Source organism: Mus caroli, unplaced genomic scaffold (assembly GCF_978045245.1).
Source record: "Mus caroli unplaced genomic scaffold, Mus_caroli_1 scaffold_10, whole genome shotgun sequence".
Classification (NCBI taxonomy): Eukaryota; Metazoa; Chordata; class Mammalia; order Rodentia; family Muridae; genus Mus; species Mus caroli.
In genome coordinates, this window is record NW_028227265.1 from 61,803,718 (window position 1) to 61,830,979 (window position 27,262).

General features: G+C 40.7%; 1 protein-coding gene and 1 long non-coding RNA gene across 8 annotated transcripts in view; one reads left to right on the plus strand and one right to left on the minus strand.

Moving 5' to 3' along the window:
* LOC115031740 (uncharacterized) overlaps window positions 1-4,955 on the minus strand; it is a 40,726-nt gene extending 35,771 nt beyond the window's left edge. For all 3 annotated transcript variants that reach the window (XR_015048643.1, XR_015048642.1, XR_015048641.1), the window contains exon 1: window positions 4,844-4,955. This is a non-coding gene — a long non-coding RNA (uncharacterized LOC115031740). The remainder of the gene's footprint in view (window positions 1-4,843) is intronic.
* The window catches only part of Psd3 (pleckstrin and Sec7 domain containing 3), a 527,712-nt gene that overhangs the window by 249,223 nt on the left and 251,227 nt on the right, over window positions 1-27,262 (plus strand). For 3 of the 5 annotated variants that reach the window (XM_029480436.2, XM_029480437.2, XM_029480439.2), the window contains 2 exons: window positions 14,177-15,260; window positions 17,984-18,379. In XM_029480436.2, coding sequence (XP_029336296.1) covers window positions 14,177-15,260; window positions 17,984-18,379 — 1,480 coding nt within the window. Of the gene's footprint in view, window positions 1-3,956; window positions 4,464-14,176; window positions 15,261-17,983; window positions 18,380-21,570; window positions 21,788-27,262 lie in introns of those variants that run through there. The other 2 variants (XM_085843935.1, XM_085843937.1) reach the window with 2 other exon arrangements.

Sequence of the window (27,262 nt, forward strand, 5' to 3'; positions counted from 1 at the left end):
CCTAGCTAAAGCAATTCGACAATGAAAGGAGATCAAGGGGATACAAAGTGTAAAGGAAGAAGTCAAAATATCACTTTTTGCAGATGATATGATAGTACATATAAGTGACCCTAAAAATTCCACCAGAGAACTCCTAAACCTGATAAACAGCTTCGGTGAAGTAGCTGGATATAAAATTAACTCAAACAAGTCAATGGCCTTTCTCTACACAAAGGATAAACAGGCTGAGAAAGAAATTAGGGAAACAACACCCTTCTCAATAGTCACAAAAAATATAAAATACCTTGGCGTGACTCTAACTAAGGAAGTGAAAGATCTGTATAATAAGAACTTCAAGTCTCTGAAGAAAGAAATTAAAGAAGATCTCAGAAGATGGAAAGATCTCCCATGCTCATGGATTGGCAGGATCAATATAGTAAAAATGGCTATCTTGCCAAAAGCAATCTACAGATTCAATGCAATCCCCATCAAAACTCCAACTCAGTTGTTCAACGAATTGGAAAGGGCAATCTCCAAATTCATCTGGAATAACAAAAAACCTAGGATAGCAAAACTCTTCTCAAGGATAAAAGAACCTCTGGTGGAATCACCATGCCTGACCTAAAGCAGTACTACAGAACAATTGTGATAAAAACTGCATGGTTCTGGTATAGCGACAGACAAGTAGACCAATGGAATACAATTGAAGACCCAGAAATGAACCTACCACCTATAGTCATTTGATCTTTGACAAGGGAGCTAAAACCATCCAGTGGAAAAAGGACAGCATTTTCAACAAATGGTGCTGGCACAACTGGTGGTTATCATGTAGAAGAATGCGAATTGATCCATTTCTATCTCCTTGTACTAAGGTCAAATCTAAGTGGATTAAGGAACTCCACATAAAACCAGAGACACTGAAACTTATAGAGGAGAAAGTAGGGAAAAGCCTCGAAGATATGGGTACAGGGGAAAAATTCCTGAATAGAACAGTAATGGCTTGTGCTGTAAGTTCGAGAATCGATAAATGGGACCTCAGAAAATTGCAAAGCTTCTGCAAGGCAAAAGACACTGTCAATAAAACAAAAAGACCACCAACAGATTGGGAAAGGATCTTTACCTATCCTAAATCAGATATGGGACTAATATCCAATATATATAAAGAACTCAAGAAGGTGGACCCCAGAAAATCAAATAACCCCATTAAAAATGGGGCTCAGAACTGAACAAAGAATTCTCACCTGAGGAATACCGAATGGCCGAGAAGCACCTGAAAAAATGTTCAACATCCTTAATCATCAGGGAAATGCAAATCAAAACAACCCTGAGATTCCACCTCACACCAGTCAGAATGGCTAGGATCAAAAATTCAGGTGACAGCAGATGCTTGCGACGATGTGGAGAAAGAGGAATACTCCTCCATTGTTGGTAGAATTGCAAGCTTGTACAACCACTCTGGAAATCAGTCTGGCAGTTCCTCAAAAAACTGGATATAATACTACTGGAGGATCCCTCAATACCTCTCCTGGGCATATATCCAGAAGATGTTCCACCCAGTAAGAATAACACATGCTCCACTATGTTCATAGTAGCCTTATTTATAATAGCCAGAAGCTGGAAAGAATGCAGATTCCCCTCAACAGAGGAATGGATACAGAAAATGTGGTACATTTACACATGGACTACTACTCAGCTATTAAAAAGAATGAATTTATGATATTCCTAGGCAAGTGGATGGACCTGGAGAGCATCATCCCGAGTGAGGTAACTCATTCACAAAAGAACTCACATGATATGTACTCACTGATAAGTGGATATTAGCCAAGAAACTTAGAGTACCCAAGATATAAGATACAATTTGCGAAATAGATGAAGCTTGAGAATAAGGAAGACCAAGGTGTGGATACTTTGCCCCTTCTTGGAATTGGGAGCAAGGCACCCATGGAAGAAGCTACAGAGAATTTGGAGCTGAGAGGAAAGGATGGACCATCTAGAGACTGCCATACCTGGGGATCCATTCCATAATCAGCCTCCAAACGCTGACCCCGTTGCATACACTAGCAAGATTTTGCTTAAAGGACCCTGATATAGCTGTCTCTTGTGAGACTATACCAGGGTCTAGCAAACACAGAAGTGGATGCTCACAGTCAGCTTTTGGATGGATCACAGAGCTCACAATGGAGGAGCTGGAGGAAGTACCCTAGGTGCTGGGGGGATCTGCAACCCTATAGGTTGAACAACAATGTGAACTAACCAGTACCCCAGAGCTCTTGACTCTAGCTGCATATGTATCAGAAGATGGCCTAGTCGGCCATCAGTGGAAAGAGAGGCCCATTGGACGTGCAAACTTTATATGCCTCAGTACAGGGGAACGCCAAGGCCAAGAGGTCGGAGTGGGTGGGTGGGGGAGTGGGTGTGGGAGGGTGTGGGGGACTTTTGGGATAGCATTGGAAATGTAAATGAAATAAATACCTAATAATATAAAAAAGAGTTACAATAATTACTTTTCAGCTTTTATCATTATTTATTACCTGAGTGGTTTATTTGTATTCATACTTTATTTAATCCTTAGTGTAACCCTATTATTATTTGTATGGTTTTGAATGAAGAAGCTGACTAGAAAGGTTAAATAACCTTCTTAAAGTGACACAATTGGAAGGTAACGAAGTCTAGATTACAAGTCCAGATCCTGTGCCTTCACAACAGCATTTACTAATCAAGAAGCTAAACATCCACAGCTTAGAGATTAATAAACGAAAGCTGGGAGTTTTTAAGCCTTTCCCCAAGTAAGACAAGCTGTCAGCTGTCAAGCTGAACTTTTCAGCTTCATTTCTGTCACCAAGTCTGCTGTCCCTAGATGCACCATCTGATCTTTGTCCCCTGCGTATGAATTAGTCTTCTTGAGAGGGGCCTACTTGGTTTGCTGTAGTTTCAAACCCTGAACATTTCTTTCAGAATTCTTTCTTGGCATGCAGAGTTGTGGGAAGTGTAGCTTGTGGTACAGAGGGTGAGCTTTAGAGCCATAGTGTCTGAGTTTGAGTTCCTTCTAGTGGTGCCTCTTTTACTCATCTGATCTGACAAGACTCACACCTCTTTTGTATTTTAGTAGTCTCATCAATAAAATGGGTTCATAATAGTAGCCTTTGTAGCGACTTCTGGGGGATGGATGGATTCACAAAATGAAACTTCTTAGTGCAGCGTCTAGCATATTACTACACATTTTCTAACCTATTATATAATTTATAAAAATGGCCATTCATATTTTCTAAATCAAAATATAATTTATAAATTAATATTTTTTATAGATTAAAGTGAACACATTTTCTGGCTCTTGGTTGCTGGTTACTGAGTGTATGAAATAGAAAAGTCTTTTGAAGTGTCTGTGTTTCTCATGCTGATTGCAATATTAATGATACTGAAGATGAGTTACTTACTTTTTATTTTTTCCAGTGTTGGGGAATCAAACCCAGGGTTAGGTAGGCGCTGTAGCACAAATGGACACTCTCCACCCAAGATTCATTTTTAATATTTATATCAAGTCCCAGAGTCAGTGTTATTAACCATGTGTTAATTTCATATTATTATTTACAAAAGGAGTGCTTTTAGTGAGATTGCTTGAAAAGTATTGCATGCACCCACAGTACTGTAGGTGATGTTAAAGTTTATCCCATTGCTTTTAAAACTGGATCACAACATCTTTGAATCTTTTCATGGGACATTTCCAATTACTATCAATTACTGTTAAATATTAATTTATCACAGGAACAGTAATGTAATCATTAGTAAAATGACTGTGTGGCGGCAGCACTTACAAGTGAGATAAAGACTGTCAGTTCTGGATTGACATGGAAACAGCTTTTGGGCAGTGTTTTCGCATTTGCCTTTTCCGTTGGAGCAGCGTGAGAATTAAATGCTTTTAAAGGGAACCGGCCCATCTCGGTTCATGTGTGTCATTCCAGCATCAGAGAAAATGCTGCATAATACTAGGATGACAGCCCCACCTCTGATGTCACCCAGGATGGTACGATCCTCTCTGAGCCTCTGCCGGCTTCCTGCTGCTGCACTGGGGGAATGGTTACATTAAAGCTAACTCCCGACATCTCAGTTATCTCCTTGGAAGTAGTTTTGACAATTGTAGAAAAGCCCCACAGTGGCTGCCTTCGGTAAGCTACCAAGGTAGAGAGCGACTGAGGCTGAGCACAGCAGGAGAGCGGGCTGCTCTGCCTTTGTGAGGGGCTGAGGCGGCAGTTCCTGGGCTCAGCTCTGGTTCCAAGTGCTCAAAGTGCTTCCATTTACATCACCGTGTGCAGTGCAGGGCAAGAGGGGCCTCCAGGAAATTTGAAACTAATTTGCTTCCAGTTGACTAGAACAGCACATTTTGCATTAGCTTGCTTCTTTTCTCGTTAACTTTTCTCAAGCGTTAAACTGATGAACTGGGCATTTTCTATGATCAATGGGTAACTGCTGGAGCTACAGTAATCTCTGTGAGTAACCTCTATTTGTAGGTCTATGCAGGCAAATATATATTATCTATCTCTTGTGCAATGCTGCTGTGACATTTTCCGTCTGTATTATTGACTGCTTGTGTTGTCTTTCGGCCATCCCAGTAGGAGACTTCTGGGGGCTAGCCCAAGTTCTGCTGAATCCTGCCATAGAAAAGAGCAGACTGCATTCATTCTGGGGCATCCCTGCCAAGCACTCTTTAATTGCCCAGAAAACAGAAAGATGCAATGGGGGCCTCCGAATGCCTTTGCCCAATACTTCACTTGGCTTTAGCTTTTAATATTTGTTTTAGTGTCTGATGCTGAATGTTCTAATTTTTTTTAAAAAAAAATGTAAGTGGAGAGTAGAGTATCATGCTTACCTATAATTTTACTTCCTGTCATTCCCCGTCCCCAAGCAGGTTTCCCAGGAACAGGGCATTCTGTCATCCTATAGAAACAAGCTCCCTTTCTGTGCTGCATGATAGAGGCAGAAAGAAGGAAACAGGCTATTCCTTAGTTTAGAGAGGGGTGGTGTTGGATGGGATGGGGAGGAGTTTCTCTTAAAGAACCCACGCTTCTTTTGTCCGAAGCACAGCCAGGAATTTAAGTAGCCTGGAGTGGGTGGGGATGACTTCAGAATATTCTCATTGGAGTTGACGCTGAAGCCATCACAGTCTTTCCAGGAAGTTTATAGCAACTGTCTTATTATTTCTCAGTGTGTCTTTCCTATCTGTCAAAAACATTTTATAGTATTTTAAGATTTATTTCTCTCTCTAGAGAAACCAAGTTTCAACTTTCTGTTGAACGGTCAATGGTCGATGTGCTTGGAATTGTTCATGTCAGTCTGCAGGATGAAACCTGACTTTAGACTCTGATGGGAGTGCCAGTGTGGATCAGCTGAGGCTTAGCCCCAGCTTAGTGAGACTGCTTCTCTATCCTCACTCTGCCTTGCCCACAGCTGTAGTTGGCTATCACGGCCAATCACTCTAGCTGCTTGGCAATTGACACTCACAGTTTTAAAAGAACTATATAGAATTTTGAACATCACTTTAAATTTCTTCACTGTTAAATGATTTAACAAAAATGTGCAAGAAAAATTTATTCTAATATTACCACATGTGTGTTAACTTTAGCAAAAGATGGCCTGCTCAAGTGATACTGTGGAGCTGCACAGGGTTCAGTGTGAACCATTATTCTCTTTAAAAAAAAAACCATAATATAAACTAGAGTCAGTGTAGAGGAAATTTAAAAGTGGATATTAGAGGTGTGGATGTGTAAACAGGAGGAAGTGTAGAAAGTGGACAGAATGGATAAAATAGAGGAGAGAGAAGAGGTGAGGCTAAAGGAAGACATCTGCAGGGACTTACGATTATGAGAGGTAGTTTCTCTCAGATGGGCTCCTGCTACAAGCTTTCTTCTCTGTGCTGTTGCAGAGACTTTGCTCTACAATTAATGGCTTGCTTCTTATCTCATCCTCTGACCTGAACGCTGTTCGTGTGCTGCTCTGTAGTTTTCAAAGCTTCCGCTGACATTGACAGACATGGTAAACTACTATCGCTCCTGTAGGGAGTAGGGCTGAAGGAGAAAAATTGGGTTCAGAATCATTAGCCTGTGGGATTTAGACTGTGGTAAGCACAGCTGTAACTGTTAATCACCAGGGGAAGAATGTCCAATTAATGGAACCTTCTGCATTTGTATGCACATGCTAAAAGCTTGGATAATGCTTGGCAGGTCTTTCCGGCCTTTGAAGCACATAAAACCTTGAATATGCATGCATTTAGAGAGCTATCAGACTCCAGAAAATAGTGAGCATCATTCAGTAGATATCATAGTCTTCTCCCAAATGTGACTTTTATCAGGATGGAGAGTGAGTGCATCCCAAAGTTTAAAGAAGTGCATTACTCACTTGGCAAGTCTGCATTATTCACACTCACTTTCTGATATTTTTATCATACCAAATACGTTCTCTACTGCCTAGTAAGTGGATTAGATTATCCCCTGCTTTGTTTTAATGAACTCCTTGCCATTGCTTTGAGAATGTGATCTGCTTTGAGCTGTGATCAGTTTCTGACAAGGTTATTGGTCACTGTTTTTCATAGCTCAGAGTTATACTTACTTATAGACAAAACTCAGTTGAGGTCTTTAATTCTGCAAAGGTTAATTTTTGTATTTGTAAACGAGGCGTCTTTGTCACGGTTGTTCATTAGTAAAGTTACAGGCTGAGTGGTCAGAATCGGCACGCCATTTTCATCCTTGCTTCAGCACGAGTCAGAATGGGTTGCCTTTCCGTGGTTTCTGTGAAACTCCCACTGTTGAAGTAAGTCAAGAAGGTGTAGTTTTCCTTATACATTACTGCAGTTTGAAACCGCACACGTGAGGAGGAGGGGCAGAAGTTTACGGTGGTTTCTAAAGGGTTGAGAATGTGATGGTTTGTGTTCGTCTCAGAAAACAGATTATAAAGTTGTAGTGCAAGCTCACTGAGTGTGCCCATGAATTTCTTCTATTAACAAGTAATGTAGCCAAGAACTGGAATGGGAAATTACGGAAAATTTAGTGGTTTTTATATACTGAAAAACCTTAGTTTTCCTCAGCTTCTATCTTTTAGACTCCCATTTAATTTATTTAAGGACAACTAGATGGTAACATTCATATTTTTAGGGGAGGGTCAAGATCACAGTTGCAATTTTTGATAAGTGTAGTCACTATACTAACAATGAGCTCTAAACTCAGGAAGTGCACTGTTCCAGCAAAGGCCCTTAATCTATTTTCCTTTGGAGAGGATTCCAGATAGATGGACTCCTTGGTATGAGGGCAAACTCACATCAGAATGATAAAACTAGGAATAGAGACTTTTGACCTCTGGATACTTTGTTGGTTGTCTATTCTATTGATTGGACAATTGGACGTTCATTAGGAGGAGGAAACTTCTAATTTTTTAAAAGAATAAAAAATGTAGTCATGTATTAAATAGTGTCAGAATGACTTCTAGGTGGCTGTGTGGTTTCTGGAGCAGTGCTCTTATATTTCACTGTGAGTATGAGTCTCTGGCCTGCTTGACTGGCTTTTATTTATTTATTTTTGTGTGTGTATGTGTGTACAATGCATACACTTGGGCATATATGTATGTATTCATGGCAGTTCATGCAAGAGCTTTGGTTTCTGTCTGCCTGATCATGTCTTGAAGAGAGGTCTTTGAATTGAAAGCTTGCCATTTTCAGCCAGCCTGGCTGAATGCTGAGTTCTCAGACTCTTCCAGTTTGGACAGTGAGAAGGCTAAGTGTTGAGTGAACATGCTGCCATGCCTAATGACCTTAGTTCTGTCTTCAGAATCCATTCACATGGTAGCAGGAGAGAACCAACTCACACAGGGTGTCCCATGAACTCTAAAAGCAAGCCATGGCATGCATTCTCACAAACAAACACATGTAAAACAATTAAATATAATATATATATGTTCACTCACCCACCCTGAGTGAGATTAATAGGCACATGTAGTCAAGCTTGAATTTTTTGTTTTAATATTTACTTATTTGTGTGTGTGTGTGTGTGTATGTTTTGCCTATGTGTATATATGTATACCACAATTATGTGGTGCCTGCAGAGGCCAGAAGAGGGCATTTGGGTTCCCTAGAATGGGAGCTGCAGACAGTTGTGAACTGCTATGTTGGTTCTGGGAATGGAATCCAGGTTTTTTGCAAGTGCTCATATCACTGAGCTAGCTCTCTACCCCATGCCTGGCTGATGTGAGGCCAGGGAGCTCAGGACTTATGCCTGAGCTGTAAGCAGTTTTGCTTACCTGACCATCTCCACAGCCCCTCATGTATGTTTCTGCCTTGGATGGTCTGAACAGTGCTTCCGTGACATCTATGATTCCGTGATGTCTATGTTGCTGTCTCCCGGTCATACTGAGTACAATGCTCTAGGACAGCACTTTCAAATAAAACATACTGTGATGATTGAAATGATCTCTACAGAGTCGTCTGAGAGCTGTTAAAGATACTTACGGAATACTGACTGGAGAATTAATATATTTTTAGATTTATTTATTTTTATTTAATGGGTATGAGTATTTTGCCTGTATGTATATCTGTATACCATGTGCATGTCTGCTGCCCCTGCAGGCCAGAGGAGTTGGATGCCCTGGAATTGGAGTTACAGAAGGTTGTAGGCCACCATGTGGGTCCTGGGAATTGAACCCTTGTCTTCTGGAAGAGCTATAAGTGCTCTTAACCCACTGAGCCATCATCTCCTCAGCCCCTAACTTTGCAGTTTTCTGATGTTGATATGAGTGATAAAATGCTGATATGGCTATGTTTACATAGTGGTCAGTTGGGAAAGGTATGTTTTATGTTATTAATCTGGCTTGCATCATGCTATGTTCTAGAAGGGCAGGTAAAATTGCCTCTGTTGAACTTACCACTCAGTAAACTGACTGCAGGGAGTGTATCCAGAAAGTATTGATTGCCAGCTGAATTTCCATCATTCTGTCCAAGCTGGCTACCAGGCGCCAGAACTTGGGTGGTACTTCCACGTCCTGTCCCACTGGTGTTTAAGGAGGCATCTTTGTTTTGTTTCTGCCTTGAAGTTCTCCTAATTGACATACCATTGATTGTATGACATTCTTTATTTCACTTAGACAGCATCCATTTGCTAGACTGTAGTGTTGTAAGGGATATAATAGCAAAGAACAGACCAGATGTCCTCTATTTGAAGTTTATATCTAATTGTGACTATGAAAAACAAGCTAGGTCCTCCTAGAAACTACTGGACCCAGGTTCCAGGAGACACATATGCAGAATTTATAATTGTCCTCCCATAGGACCTAGGCTGGACACAGCTGCTGTGATACCTGGGGAAGCCTAAACCCTGCTTTTTAGGATCACTATAGAAAGCTGCTTTTCTTTTTTCAAGTTTCAGTGACCCAGTGTGTGGTACATGTGCCAAATGGTCTGTGGGTTGTTCTTCCTGGAACCGTTTTCTCTTGTGTTTGCTAGCCAAAGTGGAAGAGTGTATTTCATATACTGGTTTTCAAAGATCATTCTTAGGAAGGCATAGTCTCTCTGCAGCTAGCCTTGCGAAACAGGCTCATTTCCTCAAGATTGAAACACATTATGTTTTTATTCCATCATTTTATTACATCCCTGTCCCCATGTTGCAGAAACAGATGGCTACTTAATACAGAGCGCAAAGCAGTGCTAAAATTGATCTTGTAACATACAAAATTATCCTGCTTCTTTCTCAGTATATTAAATCAAATTTTTAAAAAAGCCAGTGGATTTATAGATCACAGAAAAGTAGCTTTACCAAATACCTGGAAACATAATTTATTGGAAGTTTTGCCAAATGTACAAGGTAGCAGATAAAATTTCAGAAAGAAAAAGACAAGTTTTCATGAAATAAAATTCCCTCCTAAATACATTTTCTAATGGCCATTCACCCTGCCTTCCCACAAACTTTAGCTTATATTTACATTATTTTTAAAAGGAAAAAGAAGTATAATTAAGTTCTCTCTGTCTGTGTGTATGTGGTTTATATTCAGGGAAGTGCTAGAGTTCTTCTTTTTAATACTTATTTAGCAAATCTCCTTGTCAGACTTGGACTGATTCCAGTAAGCCTTCCTGCAGAAAGAACGTTTACTAGAGTCTTATATTAGTATTAGGCTGGTGGTGATGGTAGTGGTGGATATGTGGGGAGCATTTTAAGTCAGGGGTGAGAATCTGTCTCAGGCCCTGACGTCTGTTTCTGCCCAAGCCTCTGGTTATCCTGAGTCTGTTTATGCCCATCCTCTCTCCCCTTGGGTGTCCTTCACTGGCCACCCAGGTGTCTTTTTGCCATGTCAAGTGCACACATCGCATCTGACGATGCCCTTGTGACTTCCCTATGTTGGTTACATAACAGCTTATTGATATAAACGTTTGCTGAGTGAGTAACGAAGGCCAGAAACAGTGGCAGTGTTTTGAAAGGGACCAGAGGAACAAAACAAACAAAACAAAATATCCCAGTAAAATAAAAATGTCCTCATTTTCTTTCTTTTCAAGAAATAGTCACACTAGTATAATGATCTCCACAGGAATTACTTTAATGGGATAAATACAAAACTCAAAGTAAAAGCTCAGGAATAATATTTTGCAAAGTTTTGTTTGTTTGTTAAAGGCAGTTTACAGAAATGTAAACAGCAAAGGGAAGCAGCTCTTGCCTGTAACAACAAAAGTGTCCTTCTATGACATGTCCTCTATGTGTGGCGTCCCCATGGTTTGTGTGCAGAAACTACTACAGTTAGAAGATTATTCGTTTGGTTGGTTACTGAAAACAGTGACCTCACTGTTTAATAGCGTGTGAGTCTTTCCCATATATTTATTCCTGCGAAGCTCAAGACTGCCAGTATAGCCCAGTCTTAGCTCCAGTAGAGTGCTTTGTTTAATGATGTTTTACACATCTTAGTTAGGTCCTTAACCCCTCAGAATATCATTTGCCCCTGACTGTTTGTGCCATCTTTACTTATTAGAAGGTAAATGACACTTACTAAGTTAGTTCTTTCTAAGACAGTAAACTCAGATCTGAGAGCCTGTGGAAAAGTGAAGCCCAGGAGTCCTCCAGGCCTTTTTTGCCTCCTTTCCTCCATCTCTTTGCCTGGACCAGTTGCCGAGTTGTGTCAAGCATCACAAGCATTTCCTATACCTGATGTATTTCCTTTTTCTTTCTGAAGGAGATTTCAGTACAACTTCTGAAACTAAAGTGAAGGACTTAACATATTCATGAGACCCTGTTTCTCTCTTCCCTGTCCCCTCTCTCATTACATCTCTGGGTCAGTGCTTATTTTCATGCTTATTTTGTAGATGATAAACTAAGGTTAGGACGAAGTGGACTCCCAGATGATGTTCATTAACACTTTGCTCTTGTAAATGAATTTCACCATGGTGGATTTGAGTGTTCATATGAATTTAGTGTTCCTGTGGTAGAGTTTTTAAAAGTACTTCATGGGCCACTTAAAACTTGTAGCTGTTTGGGGATGGAGAGATGGCTCACTGGTTAAAAACCCCTGTGCTCCTCTAGAGGAACCATTTTGATCCCAGCCTCAATTTTGGATGGCTCACAACTGCAACTGAGGCTCCCAGGGGATGGGGGCCCTCACACAGACATGGCAGGTACTCGCACAGTTTAAGAATTGTAGCTGTTTGAACCTTAAAATGTGAATTAATGTTAATGCTCCTATTTTATGTATGTGACCAGCTAAAGTTCTATTGGCATTTCCAGTGAGGGAAGGTGCTTTACTTCATCCAAGCACTGGTATTAAAAGAAGATTTAATTAAACATAGCGAGTTGGAGTTAGACCTGGAAGGGTAAAAGTAATCTGATCGTTTCAGATCTGAAGAAGAATGCCACGTTAAAAAGACACTGAGCACAGGCAAAGGACAGAATATAAAGTTTGGAATGTCCACAGGGTTAACTCTATTTCCAGGATATGCCAGAATTAAAACCTGCTCAGTGTGTGATGTCTGATACCCATCCTTCAGTTAAGAAGCAAAGACCAAAAATTGAAAGGGCAACTGAGAGAGGCTATATGGGAAAGACAGTTTAGGACAGGAAAGATGCAAAGCTCTCTATTCACAGACAACAAGGTATTTCATGAGAAAACCTCAAGAAATGCATAAAATGCTATGAGGTCTAAAACACAAGCTCATCCATAGTTGAGTCTAACAGTCGTGAATAGCAGCCCACTCTACGTCCGTGTATCTGCTCGATATTGTCAATAAGAATAAAATAAACTTAATGTGATCATTAGAATCATGTTCAGAAAACTATAAAACAGGAGTGGTTTTAAAAGGCATGAAATAGTGGCAGGACCGTCCAAGTAGTAGTAATACGGCTAAGAGTGCAGCACACCGGTTAACTGGTGCTCTTGTTAAAAAATCTCAGCTGTCTGGTAAGTTGATTCTAAAATTCACATAGGAAATACAAGGGGCCCAGAGGGACCAAAACAGTCTGGGAAAGGAATAACAAAGTTGGGAGAATTTCTTAGCTCTACATTTACCTACTGCAGAGTAACAGTGATCAAGAGCGGCATCCTGGCATGAAGATACAGCTCAATATGAGAGAATTAAGAGTTACAATAAAACCTAACAGTGTTAGTCAGTTGTGTATTTGCAAAGGTATCAGGGCAATTGAGTTAGCTGGGAGAATAGTCTTTTTAGCAAATAGTAGTGAGATAACTAGATGTGCACATGCAATAGAATGAACTCAGATCTCTAATTCACACCATACACAAAGATTAACTTAAAATAGCTAACCTTATAAAAGCTATTTAAATAAAGCAGGAGTATATCTTTTAACTTTGTATGAAATAGTGGTTTATCACATATAACAACAACAGCAACAATAAAAAAGCAACCAAAGAAAAACAGGTTGCACCTTATATCAAAATTATAACCTTGTACAATGATGCTGTCAATCAATTAAAAAGATAAGGCATAAGATGTTTATGAGATTTTTTTTGTAATTAAATGATAAATGAAGTAATTGTAAAATGGGTAAAAGATCTGAATAGGCACATTTTTAAATAAGACATAGAAATGGCCAACACATGGCAAGATGTTCAATATCATTAGTTAACAGGACAATCAGAAGCATGGTGAAATACAGTTTGTACCTTGTATGAGGTTATCTATGATCAAACACAGACACTAGTGGAACCCTTGACATACTGGCAGGAAATAAACAGTGTAGTTGCTTTTAAAAATCCATTCCACCCTTTTGTAAAAGATTATTAATACATTCACTAGCTTATCAAAAAAAATTCATGTTTAACCATGAGAAATTAAACTATATGTAGAGAGGAAACCTACATGCAAATTTGTTACCTCTAATAGCTAGAGGGGTAAACCACACCCAAGTATTAATGAGTGGATAAAAAATGTGTTATTCTGTGTAATTAAATATAATTTGATGAAAAATGTGATAAAAATCTGACATGTATTACAGCTTGAATCTTTGTAAAAATACAATTGTAGCATCAATAAGAAAATGTCATTTATTGTATGTATGTAGGTATAGGAAATGTTCAGAATAAAGGGGATAACATTTGAAATGTAAACAAAGAAAATATCCAATAAAAAAGAAATATATACTTTTACTTTAAGAAAATGAAAATAAATGAAATGTAGAATAATTACACGAAGATTTTTCAAGTGGAAATCCAGAAGCACTGTTTCTTTTTGAAAATTATTGTTATTTTGATTCCATTGTCACTCTTGATAGAAATTTTAGAAATGTTTCCCTCCCCCCAAAATATGTCCAGCTGGGAAAATTTTTTACTGACTTTAAATAAATCTTTCTTTTTCCGAGATTTAGTCTCAGATTTCATATCCATATTTATTATTTTACCAGTGGTATTTGAATAAAGTACTTACAGTAACTTTAGTATTTATGCATATGAAGGGGCTGAGCTACTACAGCCTCCTTTCTTGGACTTCATGAGAAGTAGTGTTAGATATGGTGTGAGTCGTTAGACTGCTTCCTCCTGTGCAGAAACTTTTGTGTTGATGTTTATGGAGGATGAATAGAAGTGGTCACTGCAAAGTTCTAAGTGCGTGTTACAGGGTTGGGAGGAAGGAAAATAGTAAATGAATAAGTCATTATTATTGAGAACCTAGAATGAATACTTATTATTCCACACTAGACTCTGATGTCATGTTTCCATTCTGTTCCATTCTTAGGTGATCATGGAGGAAGCACTTTACTCCCACCGACTGTCACAAATGAATTTCCAGAATATGGGACCATGGAAGAAGGAGGGGAAGGCCTCAGAGCCTCTCTAGACTTTGATGCAAAGTCTCCACCATGCCGCTTGCCTGGGCAGCAGGCAGTCCACCTTCTTGTGGGACAAGACTCTATACTTAACAGTGTTACAGAAGGACCAAATGATGCCCCTCAGTGTCACCCTCAGGAACAAAGTTTACAGCCCATCGACTCTTTAATTTCTGCTCTGAAAGCTACGGAAGCCAGAATAGCTTCAGGAACATTTCAAGCTACAAAGGTACTGGACAAAGATGCTAACTTTTCAGTTTACCAGGTGGATAAAGAACTGAGTACTGCCAGTCATAAGCCACAGAGAGCCCATAGAACATTTCCTGTTGGCCCAGGAAAATCACCAGATATACCTCTTTCAGTGGAAGTACCAACGGAGGAAAAATTGTCTTTGCACATCCAGGAGGATCTGTCTGCACTCTTACCTGAAGAAGCTCAAGCACAACTGTCCCAGATAACTAATTACAGGAGACAGGGGCCTCTCCATGTGCCAAAGTCAGCATGTCCTGTGTCCTCAAGATCAGCAGGGAGCCATGACCCTGTGGACAGAGTTGGTGCTTTAAAAGATCAGAGGTCTGACCTTGGAAGAGAGCACCCTAGAGGATATGATCGGGGAGGCTCCATGGGGCGCCAAGGCCGGATCAAACATGTAGAATTTCAAGGAGTAGAGATACTGTGGACAGGAGAGGAGGCTGAGAGCCGACATCCAGTAGACTTTGAGACATCACCAGAAAGGACAGCCTCGCCTGTGAGCAAAGAGTTTGCCAAACGGCCAAGTCATTCTAGCCCAGCTTGTGGTGTGAGTAGCAACTCCACTCATTTAACTGGGAATGTTTGGGATGAAACTTGCAAAGCTCCTTCCGAAAGGCTGGGCACAAGCATAGGCACACTGTCCCCCATGCCTGTTGGTGAGAGTGGAGAGGATGATGTCTTTCTGAGAGAAAGCAAAGAACACCTTGAGGAGAACTTTGATATACAGGGAGACAAAGAAAGGTAAGCTCTGGAGTTGTCCTGTAATTTGTGATGCCTGCTTTGAACATGCTCTAGGAAATCACTGCCTGTGCTTACTGGGGGAACTCGCCACACTGGCCCATAGTCTTACCTTAGCAGTCAGTTTGCTTTACAAGATTGACTCCATTTACCTGGAATGAACCTTGATGGTCAAAAACATTAAATGAAAAATTCAAGAAATAAGTAATTCCCGTTTGATGTGACTTTCTGTTGTTACAGTTGTTCCATTTGTTATGACTATTAACTCTCTTACTATGGCTAAGATGCAGTAACTATATCATAGGTATGCATGTATAGGAATGACATATTTAGGAATTATTATAGTCTTTGATTTCATATCAATGGCAATTTATCCCTATGTATATATGGGAGGGTTGCAGTATTTATTGTTCTTATTGCCATAGAATGGAAGAGAAATTACTATAATCTAGGCTACTCTTTAGATTATACGTTTCAAAGACAGAAAAGTGATCATGTAATGAAGTTGTCTGTTAGCCAAGGATCAAGGGAGGAAAGCTGAAGAGACTGTGAACACTCATCCATACAAATGCATTTTTGACATGAAAGAGTAAAACTATAATGACATCTGTGCAGTCATTGCAGTTCATCCAGCCTTCCTCTGAGTGCACACAGTGGTTCTAGTGCAGCATGCATCCAGCCTGTAGTGTAGCCTGCTTCTCTGTATGAACATGCTTCCCTGTATGGACAGAGATGTTTGGGCCATGTAGTTCTCTATGGCTCAGAGGGCATCTCAGAAGGTCAGAGGTAGATTAGACTCCAACTCGTTTGTTCTGTGATGGTCACAAATGGATCTTTTCTTTCAAATAGCAAATGTGTTTCAAATGTGTTCTGATGTATGGCCTAGATAAGTAAACTTAGCATTTCCTGTTATTTTCTGGCCTTCCTCAACATTTCTCTCCACTATTCTACCTTAGAGCCTGGTTATATGGAAGACACAGCTATCTTTCTTCAGTCTCTCTGATCATGTCTGGTCATTGTTTCTGAGAAATTCTTTGTTGTATCCTGCACTACTAAACCATGAATGTTAGTGTTCTGTCATTCCTCAATGTCCATGTTATAGTTTATCATCAGTGGTTCACAACCTGATAAACTTAAGATGAGGTTCCTTTTGGGTGACTATTAAGATCACAAAATCTCTAGACTTCTATTAAAAGCAGCCTTGATAAATGGCACGTGGCTCTGTCTTTTTTTTTTTTAAAGATTTGTTTATTTATTATATGTAAGTACACTGTAGCTGTCTTCAGACACTCCAGAAGAGGGCGCCAGATCTCGTTACGGATGGTTGTGAGCCACCATGTGGTTGCTGGGATTTGAACTCTGGACCTTCGGAAGAACAGTCGGGTGCTCTTACCCACTGAGCCATCTCACCAGCCCGGCTCTGTCTTTGTATCACTCTGAAATGTATACTTGCACTGTTAGTAGATCAGTAATTCATTGCTCCCATTTTCCCTTTCTTACCCCCTTTCCCCTAGAAATTCTTTCAAGTTCCCTATTGTATTTCTGACCCTGTTAGATGCTGGACATAAAAGAATGGGCAACACATGTGAGATGCCTGGTCTGTGAACTTTGGTGCTAAATATACAAAGTGACCACATAAACACTATATAGATCCCATATAGGCAAAGAACAGCAGTCTACTGGGAAGATAAACTTGCCTGGAAAGGAAGAGGCTTGGACAGTATGTTTCTGTAAACTTATCTAAGTTGTCTGAATGTCCATTTCATTATTTGAAGCCCTTGCTGGAAATTAATTCTTCATATAATTGCGAGCTGAACACGGACAGCAACAGTAGGCATGCTAATGTGCACGGGGGCAAGGATGGAAGAGTCCAAGTGACCCTAGCCCTACCCACGGGAAAATAGACAGCTAAGGAATGCTGAGGTCCAGAGAAGCAGTCCTCTCTGGGGAAGAAAGAGGACAATAATTGTTAGCGTTGTATAAGTTCCTAGGTGCTCCCCAGCTGTGAACATGAAGTCTTTGCAGTTCTACTTTACATCAGCAGAGGGCAGCCTCTGGATTCTGACAGGGTCCTTCCCGGAGCGTCTGGTCTTAAGTTAGAAAGTATTAATAGCCAGGAAAGTTCAGTACATTTTTACTGATTGTTTGCTGTATCACGTTTACGTGATATTTATATGATCCTCTTAAATTTAATGATGATAGTATATGATCTGAGTGTGGCTGATTAAAAGGAAAATTTAGTATTTTATTTATATATACACTATAAGAGATATAGGAAACTAGTTTGGAACTTTATTAAATTTCTGCAGATTATTGGCATGTGTGTGTATTAGGAAGGTTTTAGCCTGGGTTTGGGGGTTTAGGTTAGTAGTTAAGAGCCCTTGTTGTTCTTGAGAGGACCTGGATTCAATTCCCAATTTTCACATAGAGGTTCACAGTCATCCATAACTCCATTTTCAGGGGATCTGATGATTTCTTCTAACGTCTGCAGGCTTCAGGAGTGCATGTGTAACACTCATACACATACAGTAACCTGAAGGGAATGCTTTAACCTAAGTAGGTTTCATATCTTTCTTCCCATATATGTTAAAAAGCCATAAGATGAGAGAATATAACAGTTACATGTAGACAACACTATCTTTTTTATATGGTTGGTTGAAGGCAGAAAATTGAAAAGAAAAAAAATGGTTTAATATTGAAAAATTTTGCTTTCACTAATTTTTCAGGTTTCTCGATCAAGAGGAGCACCTTAGGGAAGGAGATGATGATATTCTTGGGCCTGGCTATACAGAGGACTCCACTGATGTGTACAGCAGCCAATTCGAAACTATTTTGGACAACACTTCCCTATACTACAGTGCAGAGTCATTAGAGACACTGTATTCGGAACCGGATAGCTATTTTAGCTTTGAAATGCCGCTTACTCCAATGATACAGCAGCGCATTAAAGAAGGCGGTCAGTTCTTGGAGAGGACCTCTGTGGGAGGACATCACGATGTGCTGAGTGTGTCAGCAGATGGTGGGATAGTCATGGGCTATTCTGCAGGGATCACCAACGGATTGCACGATTCTGCCAACTCTGTCTACACCAGAGGCCCTCAAGAGATTGCCTTCTGGGGAAGGTAGCAGTGCCATTCTCATTAATTTCACGGTGGTGTTTTTTTGTGGTATTCTCTCTTTGGGAAATCTAAGTGTAGGGTATGTTTTAAATGAATTTGGCCAGTTTCTGTGAATGAAAGCAAATGATGTCAGTAAATGAAAGCTTGGGATTCAAGAAAACAGGAACTGTACTCTAGTGGTTTGTTGGACTGGCAAGCACTGGGCACGTCTTGGGTTACTCTATATGAATAGATACTGAGCATATAGTTGTAATGAGTAGTTGTTTACTGGGATACTGTGGGCTCTAGAGAGAGCCTTTAGCTTTGCATTGGCAAGGTGTTTTCTCTCTATTTTACTATTGACATCCATCTTGAGATTAAATGACAGCTTAGGTAGGGTATGTATTCCATAGCTCTCATCTGGCTACACTATGTCTCTACTAAGGATATCCGTCATTGCATCTGCTCTTGCCTGTCTCCTTACTTCATCTGCCTGCCACTTAGCATCTCTGTCAGGAAGTTTTATGAATTTAGTTTTGAAATGTGTTTTCTATATATATCTGGAGATGGTGGTGGAGGGAAGGTTAAATGAGGATACAGTATTTTGAAGGTAGATGAAAAATGTCACTGTTTTTTTTTCTTTAAAATTATGTTAACATTAAAGGTTTTCAGTAATGCTGTCTCTTCTAACAGCCTGTCCTGTGTTGGAATTTCCTGGAACCAGCATAGTTTTATGGTCCTTTGGAGGACCATAATTGCGAACCCAAACATCTCAATACTGTAGATGCTTCTGTGTGAACAGGTAGTGATAGGTAACTTGGTTCACAGTGAGACGATGAAAGGCATACAAGGTCTCAGAGAAAACAGTTTTGGTCTGATATATTTATTTATTCACTCTGAAACCTGGTTTAATTTTATTTTCAAAATGGGGATAATGATGCTCTGTGTACTGTATAGCCATGAGAATTAAAGGGTTAATGTAGCTGAAAGCACCTAGCAGGGTCTGCCTGCCAAGTCCATGTTAGATAGTCTGTATCATGAAGAGGGGTGCCTAAGGGGGGCACCCATGAGAGAAGGATGCATCCAGGGATGTGTTGCTGAGAGAAGACTGTCCCAAGACAGGGAGAGTCTTGAGAGCAAGCATTTCTAGAAAAGGAGTGTGGCTGTGAGCAGAGTGTTCCTGAAGTGTCCCTGGCTGGATTGTTCTGGAGAAAAGTGTCTGTCTTTCAATAGGGAATACCATTTTAGTCTGTTTTATTATCATTTCTTGTGACTGCAAATTTCGATAAAAAGCTGTAGAACGCCGGGCGTGGTGGCGCACGCCTTTAGTCCCAGCACTCGGGAGGCAGAGGCAGGCGGATTTCTGAGTTCGAGGCCAGCCTGGTCTACAAAGTGAGTGCCAGGACAGCCAGGGCTACACAGAGAAACCCTATCTCGAAAAAACCAAAAAAAAAAAAAAAAAAAAAAAAAAAGCTGTAGAACATGTATGTAAAAGAATCCAGTGTGCTTCCAACTCAGCTTTCTGGGGCATAGAGAAGTTGTTTGTGTTGTATACAAAATCAGGTTAAGAGTTAAGGTGGTTTGGGCTGTGACATTCTCCCTCAGAAGCCACAGGAGAGGTATGCCAGGGAAGGTGAGAATCTAGACACAGTAGGCAGCCTAGAAAATACCAGATGGAAAACTTACTCCTTTGTACTTCTGCGCCTAGACATTGAAGAAGTAATCATCACGTGGCAGTATTGGCTCTGTCTTAGTTAGGCTTATTATTTCTGTGATGAACAACATGACTACAAGCAGCTTAGAGAAGAAAGAGTGTATTTCACTTATAGTTCCAAGTAACAGCTCATTATCAAAAGCAAGGGCAGGAAATCAAGCAGGGCAGGAATCTAGAGGTAGGGGCTGATGTAGAGGCCATGGATGGGTGCTGCTTACTGGCTTGCTCAACATGGTTTGCTCAGCCTGCTTTCTTATAGAACCCAGGACCGCTGCCCAGGGATAACACTACCCACAATGAGCTAGGCCTTCCCCCATCAGTAACTAAGAAAATGCCTTATAGCCAGATCTTACAAAGGCATCGTCTCAGTTGAAGTTGTCTCCTTTCAGATAACTCTAGCTTGTACTAGGTTGATATAAAATTAGCCAGCAGAGACCTCAAACCTTAGTATGGACAGAGTTAAATTATAACACTGGAGTAACTCCTAGTGTTTGAGCATGTCAGAATAGATAATGGTATCTGTTGGAGTTGTGTCACCTGACTAAGGCAAGAAAGACCGAATCCCAGTGTAGAAAAGAATCATCTTAGAGGATGGTCCTCTGCAAGACTCCAGACAGGGCGATTCCTCCCTTCCCATGCATACTGCCAGTGGTTAGGACAGACCAGTTTGATGGGGGGACTTTTTAGTGTTCTTTGAGTTGCCTCAAGGTAACAGGTGGCCATAAGTAGACAAAGCTTTACAACTTGAAAGGGACCTTATATAACTTTTTTTTTTTTATAACCGCCGCTGCCGCTGCCGCCGCCACCACCACCACCACCCATCACCACCACCACCACCACCCATCACCACCACCACAACAAAATCAGTGTCCTAGTTTGGCTGGTAGAATTACCCAAAGGCTTGTAACTTGGTAGTGACAGATCCTATACCTGACTTCAAGGTGCTTAACTCTTAGACAAGTGTTTTCACTGTCCTGCACTTCTAGGGATTTTATATAACTATTATTTACATAGAATGATTATTTCCCTTTTGTTTTCATTTCTTTCTATGGATGTCTGAATTTATCTATTTTCAGGAACTTAGTTCCAAATGCTGAATTGGTTGCTACTGTTTTTGTTGCTGTTAGTGGCGTGTGTGTGTGTGTGTGTGTGTGTGTGTGTGTGTGAGGGTAATTGTTTGGGAGTGGTCTCTTGTAGTAAAATTCCTTTCCTCTTTCAGGTTTTGGATGAGTTTTAGTAGCTACTGTCTTATATACATCAACGAAGAAAATTCCCTTGATCTCTCATATTCAATATTTAGTTAGGAAGGTTCATTGAGTACTTACCTTACTGCGTGTATTTTAAAGTATTATATAGAAACAACAAAGTCTGCTGAGATCCTGAATCCCATGTGAACAGTAATAGTTAAATTCTTCAGGATGCTCTGACTGCTGACCTGAAGCTGCCAGTCGGTGGCCAGCAGGAGATAGCTCACCTAGCCCTGCTATGTAATGCAATATTTTAATGAAGGGGCAAAGAGCAGCATCCTCTCCCTTAGTGGTCCAGCTTGGGAGCCTCAGGCCCCCAGGGTTCAGCAGGCTATGTGAAGTCCAGTCACATGGCTCCAGAATTAGAAAGGATAATTAGAGACTTACAGTCACACACGTCCCCATGGGTTCCTTTGTGTCTGGGTGTTTCTCTCTCGCAGGCCTATCAGGAGATGACCACAACTCCGACCAGTAAGTGCTGTCTGACCTGAAGACTGCAAGCCACACGTGTTGTCCTTGTCACCAGGAACCATGGTGAATAATGTCCATTTCTGTTGAACTGGGTCTGGACAGAGGCGGAGTGAGCTGGCAGATACAGGAATATGTCAGCAGCTTCTTTCCTGGTTCTCTCAACTATAAGAAACTGCTCTAAAATATGTTTTGTTGTGTGAAAAATCTGTTTTATAGTTCAGTTTCTTAGATTTTTCTCTCAGGGTAGGAGTTCCGTAGAAGAGGTGAATTGCATCTGTGTGCAGCTGATATGCCTGAGGGAAGTGCTTCTCTGTTCAGTCCCCTGAAGTTGATATTTGTGGTTTTCTGCTTTCCTCTTGCCCTTCCTCCTCCTTCCTCTCAAAGGGAATGCTATGTTCTTTCTTCTTCAGCCTTTTTCTTTCCTTAGTGCTTTCTGCTTGGGAAGATGTAACTTGAGAGCAGTGATAAAGAAATTGGTTAAAGTATAACTTAAGGGAACGTTCTAGCACTCCAATTTAAAAGCAGAAAGGCATTTACATATGTATAGTTATTAAAGGAAGAGAATAACATCATGTGCTGTTTGCTCGCTGGTGAGTGAAAAATCTCGGCTTTACTAAATGTCCCTAGAGGCGTGTGGGACTCTGAACTATTCTTCTGTCACTCGGGGCAGGGCACACTGCTGCCTCCTGGTTTAGTAGTGGCTGGATGTGGCTCCAGGAATCTCTTAAGTTTTTTATCATCTGAATATTTTTTTCTCCAGGAAAGGGAGTTCCCATTCTCTTCCCAAATTTCTAAAGTCGTTTTAGTAGTGAAGTTATGTATTTTTGTTTGTTGTTTTGTTTGTTTGTTTTCCCATTTGAAAGTTTTTGTTCAGTTGTTTGTTTTATTTTGTTATTGCATTTGTGGAGAGGGCGCTCCTGTAGAATTCACAGTGAAACCTAATTTTGAATGTTACTCTAGTTATTTAGTAGGGTGTAATTGTGAAAAGACAGAATCTCTCCCAAAGAGAAAATAAAACTAATGGTAACTATTATAATGGAAGAAGTAACAAATGAGATGAAGCAAAAACAAACAAAAACAAATCAAGAAAGGACAATCAGGCTGCTAAGAGTGTCAGAGGCTTAGTGAAGGGTAGGAGAATGAGATAGCTGCTGATAAGAGAGAGGGGGAGTCAGCTAGCCGTTCCTCAACACCTTCTAGCTGTCAGACACACTCCCAGCCCTGAGCTTTCAGAGACTTCCTGGAACATGGCTTTCCTATACAAAGCACTGTGCGCTAGGGGGTTGCAGAAGGGGGCATAAACATGGGGAAAAGAGCAGCTTCATCTTGGACAGCTTGATTGATTTGTGGAAATCCGTCCTTTATTTGGTAAAGTAGAAATATCCCTATCAACTAATTTAATTTTGGTATATGAATTTGCAGAGTGTGAGGTTTAATCTGTTCATGGTTTACACAGAGGTCTGAGTAATTGTTTGAAGTATAATAGGAAAATAGATAAGAAAAATCTTGGGAAAGAAAAAAGTACAACAAAGATTGGGTCAGTGTTTCAGTATGGGACAGTTAGGGTTGGGTCAAGGTGACTTTAGACTTCAAACACAGATCTAACTCATCGAACCCCCAAACTGTCACAGGAGTTGCATACAGAATCCAGGTTTGTAGGACTCACCTGGCAAGTTCAGCTTTAAACATGTTGCATTTGTGAAATACTGTGGTCAGTCATTTACTGGAAGGTTGATGGACTGTGGAATTGAAGGTCATTGCAGAGACTCTGGGATCACCCTCTTACTGATACACACTTTCCAATGGGAGGGTGGTGAGGACAGTTATACATGGAAGAACCTGGGTGTCCATCTAATTTTTTTTTGTACAAAATATTATTTACACAGGCTTTCCAGATTTTGGTGTGATGATTGGTGAGGTGGTCTTTTATCAAATACAACTTCAAATGATAAAGGTGTGGAGCTAAGAAGCTATGGCAAGGAAGGTTGTGGCCTTAAATAAAGAACTCGAATGGCTAACACTTCCCTTTGTTGAGATGCTGTTAACAATCTTTTATATACACACCAATACAATTTTTTTTGTTGTTGTTTTGTGGTGGAGATTTTTTTTTTTTTTTTTGGTTTTTCGAGACAGGGTTTCTCTGTGTAGCCCTGGCTGTCCTGGAACTCACTTTGTAGACCAGGCTGGCCTCGAACTCAGAAATCTGCCTGCCTCTGCCTCCCGAGTGCTGGGATTAAAGGCGTGCGCCACCACGCCCGGCAGTGGTGGAGATTTTTAATTTAACCTGATCTGATATACCTTACAGTTCTCATCCAGTATTAATTAGCTTCCCAAACAAAATGCATAGAGCCAGGCCTGGCAGTACTTGTCTGGATCTAAGCAGGCAAGAGAATTGGGAGTTTAAGACCAGCCTCAATTATATAGTAAGTTCAAGGCTCACCCTCAAAACCACTAACACAATTTTAAGAAATGGAAAATTGAGAATGCATCTGTACCTTTCCAGAACAAAGAGGAATGTGTGACTTCTTGCTTTATAAAGATTCTGTCAGGGATTTCTGCATGTGTATGTATGCTTGGCAGATTTAGAGAAAGTCACTTTAGTGTTTGCTTCCTTCAGCTAGAAATAGTCTTTTTACAGTGGTCTTCTATTGATCTGCAAAGAGCACATCTATCCATCCATTAGTGCTGACACAGAGACACAGTGAACTAAGGAACAGTCGTAGCTGATGCTTTAGACAGTACTAAGCCATTTCCCGCACACAGGAGCAGTGGTTTAAGACATTCACACGATGCTTGGAATCTGTGACTAAGATGTCTACGCCTGCTTTTAGCTGAAGGGCAGCACAGCAGCAGAGTTGCAGGCTAGCCCTTCAAAGACTGAAGAAGTGATTTATGTTTCCTTGGTTTAAAGGTTCTTCCGAGGACTCACCCGATCCTTACAGGTTAGCTTTGTCATCTCCGGATAGGACGTAAGCACATCTTTATACTGACGAAGAGACCCCTCTGAGACAGAGATGCTTAAAAAGACAGAATCGGAGCTCTTCTCTTTCAGGTGGGATGAAGACTTCATATTTTTTAGTCTTCCATGAACTAAACACTCTTTCCTCTTCCTCTTCCTCAGGATTTCCTGGGCCCTGAGGGAAGGGGTTTGATATAGACAGCCTGCTTAGGGCTGAGTGTTCCAAGGCCTCTCATTCTGTCTGGCTGTGTGTCTCTATTTTTTCCCATCTGCTACAAAAAAGATGCTTCTCTGATGATGTCTGAGCAAGTCACTATCAGTACAATATTTAACTCTCAGAGGAAGTGATAACATTCTTTCAGCAAAGGTTCATTAATGCCCTATCTATAAAACTGGATGTTCTACACTAATGCTTGCTTGTGGGAAGGGAAAAGATACAGACTTCTTTGAAGAAATAGTTCTCTGGGGCCTGGGGAGCTGACTCAGTTGGCAGAAGTACTTGCTGTGCAAAGCTGGCAATCTGAATTTGATCCTTGGAACCTATGCAAAGATGGGAAGAGAGAACCCACTCTAAAAACTGTCCTTTATACATGAGTCATATCCCGTGTGGTCCCATACACATCACACATACAATAACAACAATATCACGTGTGCGCATGTGCACGTGCATGTACATGCATGGACACACACACACACACACATTGAAGTTTGGACCCACTGGGCCATAGAGCATCTTTGAGCTGTACAGTTTTAGAATTACAGTTCTCAAAACTGAGGACATGTTAGAAATAGGGGCATCTCTCTCAGTTTCTGGTTCTCCAGGACTGTTTTCCTTCCAGGGTGGGGGTGGGGGAGCACATGGACAGCGTGCCAGGTGATTGTGATGTGAAGGCTAGGTTGTGAAGTCCCCTGCCACTCCGTGTATGGTCATCAGACTAGCAGCATAGGCATCAGTTTAGGGTGATCCATACCGCACTCTGGATTACTTAGTTACACTTCAGTGGGACTTTTAAGCACTTTGAAGTTTAAGAACTACTGGAACCTGATGAGAGGCAGAATTCAAAGCTGAGTAGCATGAAATCCTTGAAGGTCTATTACAGTAATGTGCTCGTGGTGGGTAGGATCTTCCCTACAGAGCTGAAAAAAAGTGAGCATGTAAGTATACAAATGATTTCTTGTATATCTGATATAGTACAAATGGTGCTAATCTTTTCCCTAGAAATACAGGGATTGCCTTTTTTTTTTATCTGGGAAAGTGGAATGCTACAGTTTGGCTCTTAACTGTCCTCCAGAGCTGGGTTGCTAGCCTGTGATGCTATTGGGGTATGGGCAGACCTTTGAGATCTGGGCCTAGTTGGAGAAAGTGAGGTCATGAGAGGGAGGGCATGCCCTTGATAGGAGTGATAGGACTCAGGTCCTCCTTCATTCAGCCTTCATGAGGTAAACAGTTTTGTTTGGTTTCATACACACCCATATATCATCATGGGCTCGCCTTGACACAGGTATAAAGCAATGGGACCAAGAGGCTAGACTGAAACCTGTGAAATTGTCATCCCAAATAGATCTTTTCTGTTTTCAAATTGTCTCAGGCATTTTTCCCCCACAGCGGTGGAAAGCTGACTAACATGTTTAGTGGTGAAGCCCGTGCATTCTTAAGTTCACAGTTTATTCCTAATTTTTGTTTGAGATACTCACATCTTACTAATATGGTATGAGTTGACAATTTACTAAAATGTCGTGAGCCCTCAAAATTTTTTTGGTCAATAATAATAGTGTTTGAATTATCTCTATAACATCTTCAAGGTCATTCTATATGAATGGACTATGGTTAGATGGGCTTAGTATATTATGTATGTGTAATGATAGTTTTAAGAGCTTAAGATTACTTGGAAATGTAAGGAGTTATAATAGCTTTCTTATTGTCTTTAAATATTCTATTTATTAGCCTCAGCTCAACACAAATAGTGTGACTTTTTTTTTGGCCAAGATTAATATTACAGTCTTTAGGATAGAGAGGAGAAGAGTATCAAATGAAATAATTGTGAAACAAATCTTAGAAGTATATTTCACTTGGCAATCACCTAGGTATTTTAGGGTTTTCATAATATTATACTTCAGTATAGGTCCATCTCACCTACTAGGCTATAAACTTCTCAGATGTTATTTTGAAGCCTCAGAGAAATCTCTGATACAGTGGTGGGGGATGCATTGGACACTCGTCTTATTGCCTGAACAACTTAAGGAACAACTGTTCTCAGCTGCTTCCGGGATAGTTGGAGTGCTGGGCCTGGGGAGCCAGGCTGAGGCCCCAGGCCAGGGTAGCTGCAATGTCGCGTTACAGACACTCTTCTGGAAGTGTTGCCTTTCGAGGTAGGCCTTAGAGGATATGTGGAACTGGTTGTTGGGGTGTGAGACAGGGAGGGAACAATAGAAGGGCTAAGGGGGGACAGATAGACAAAAACCAGACAGACAGGCAGACAGATAAAGACATAGAGACTTGGATAGAATCAGCAGCA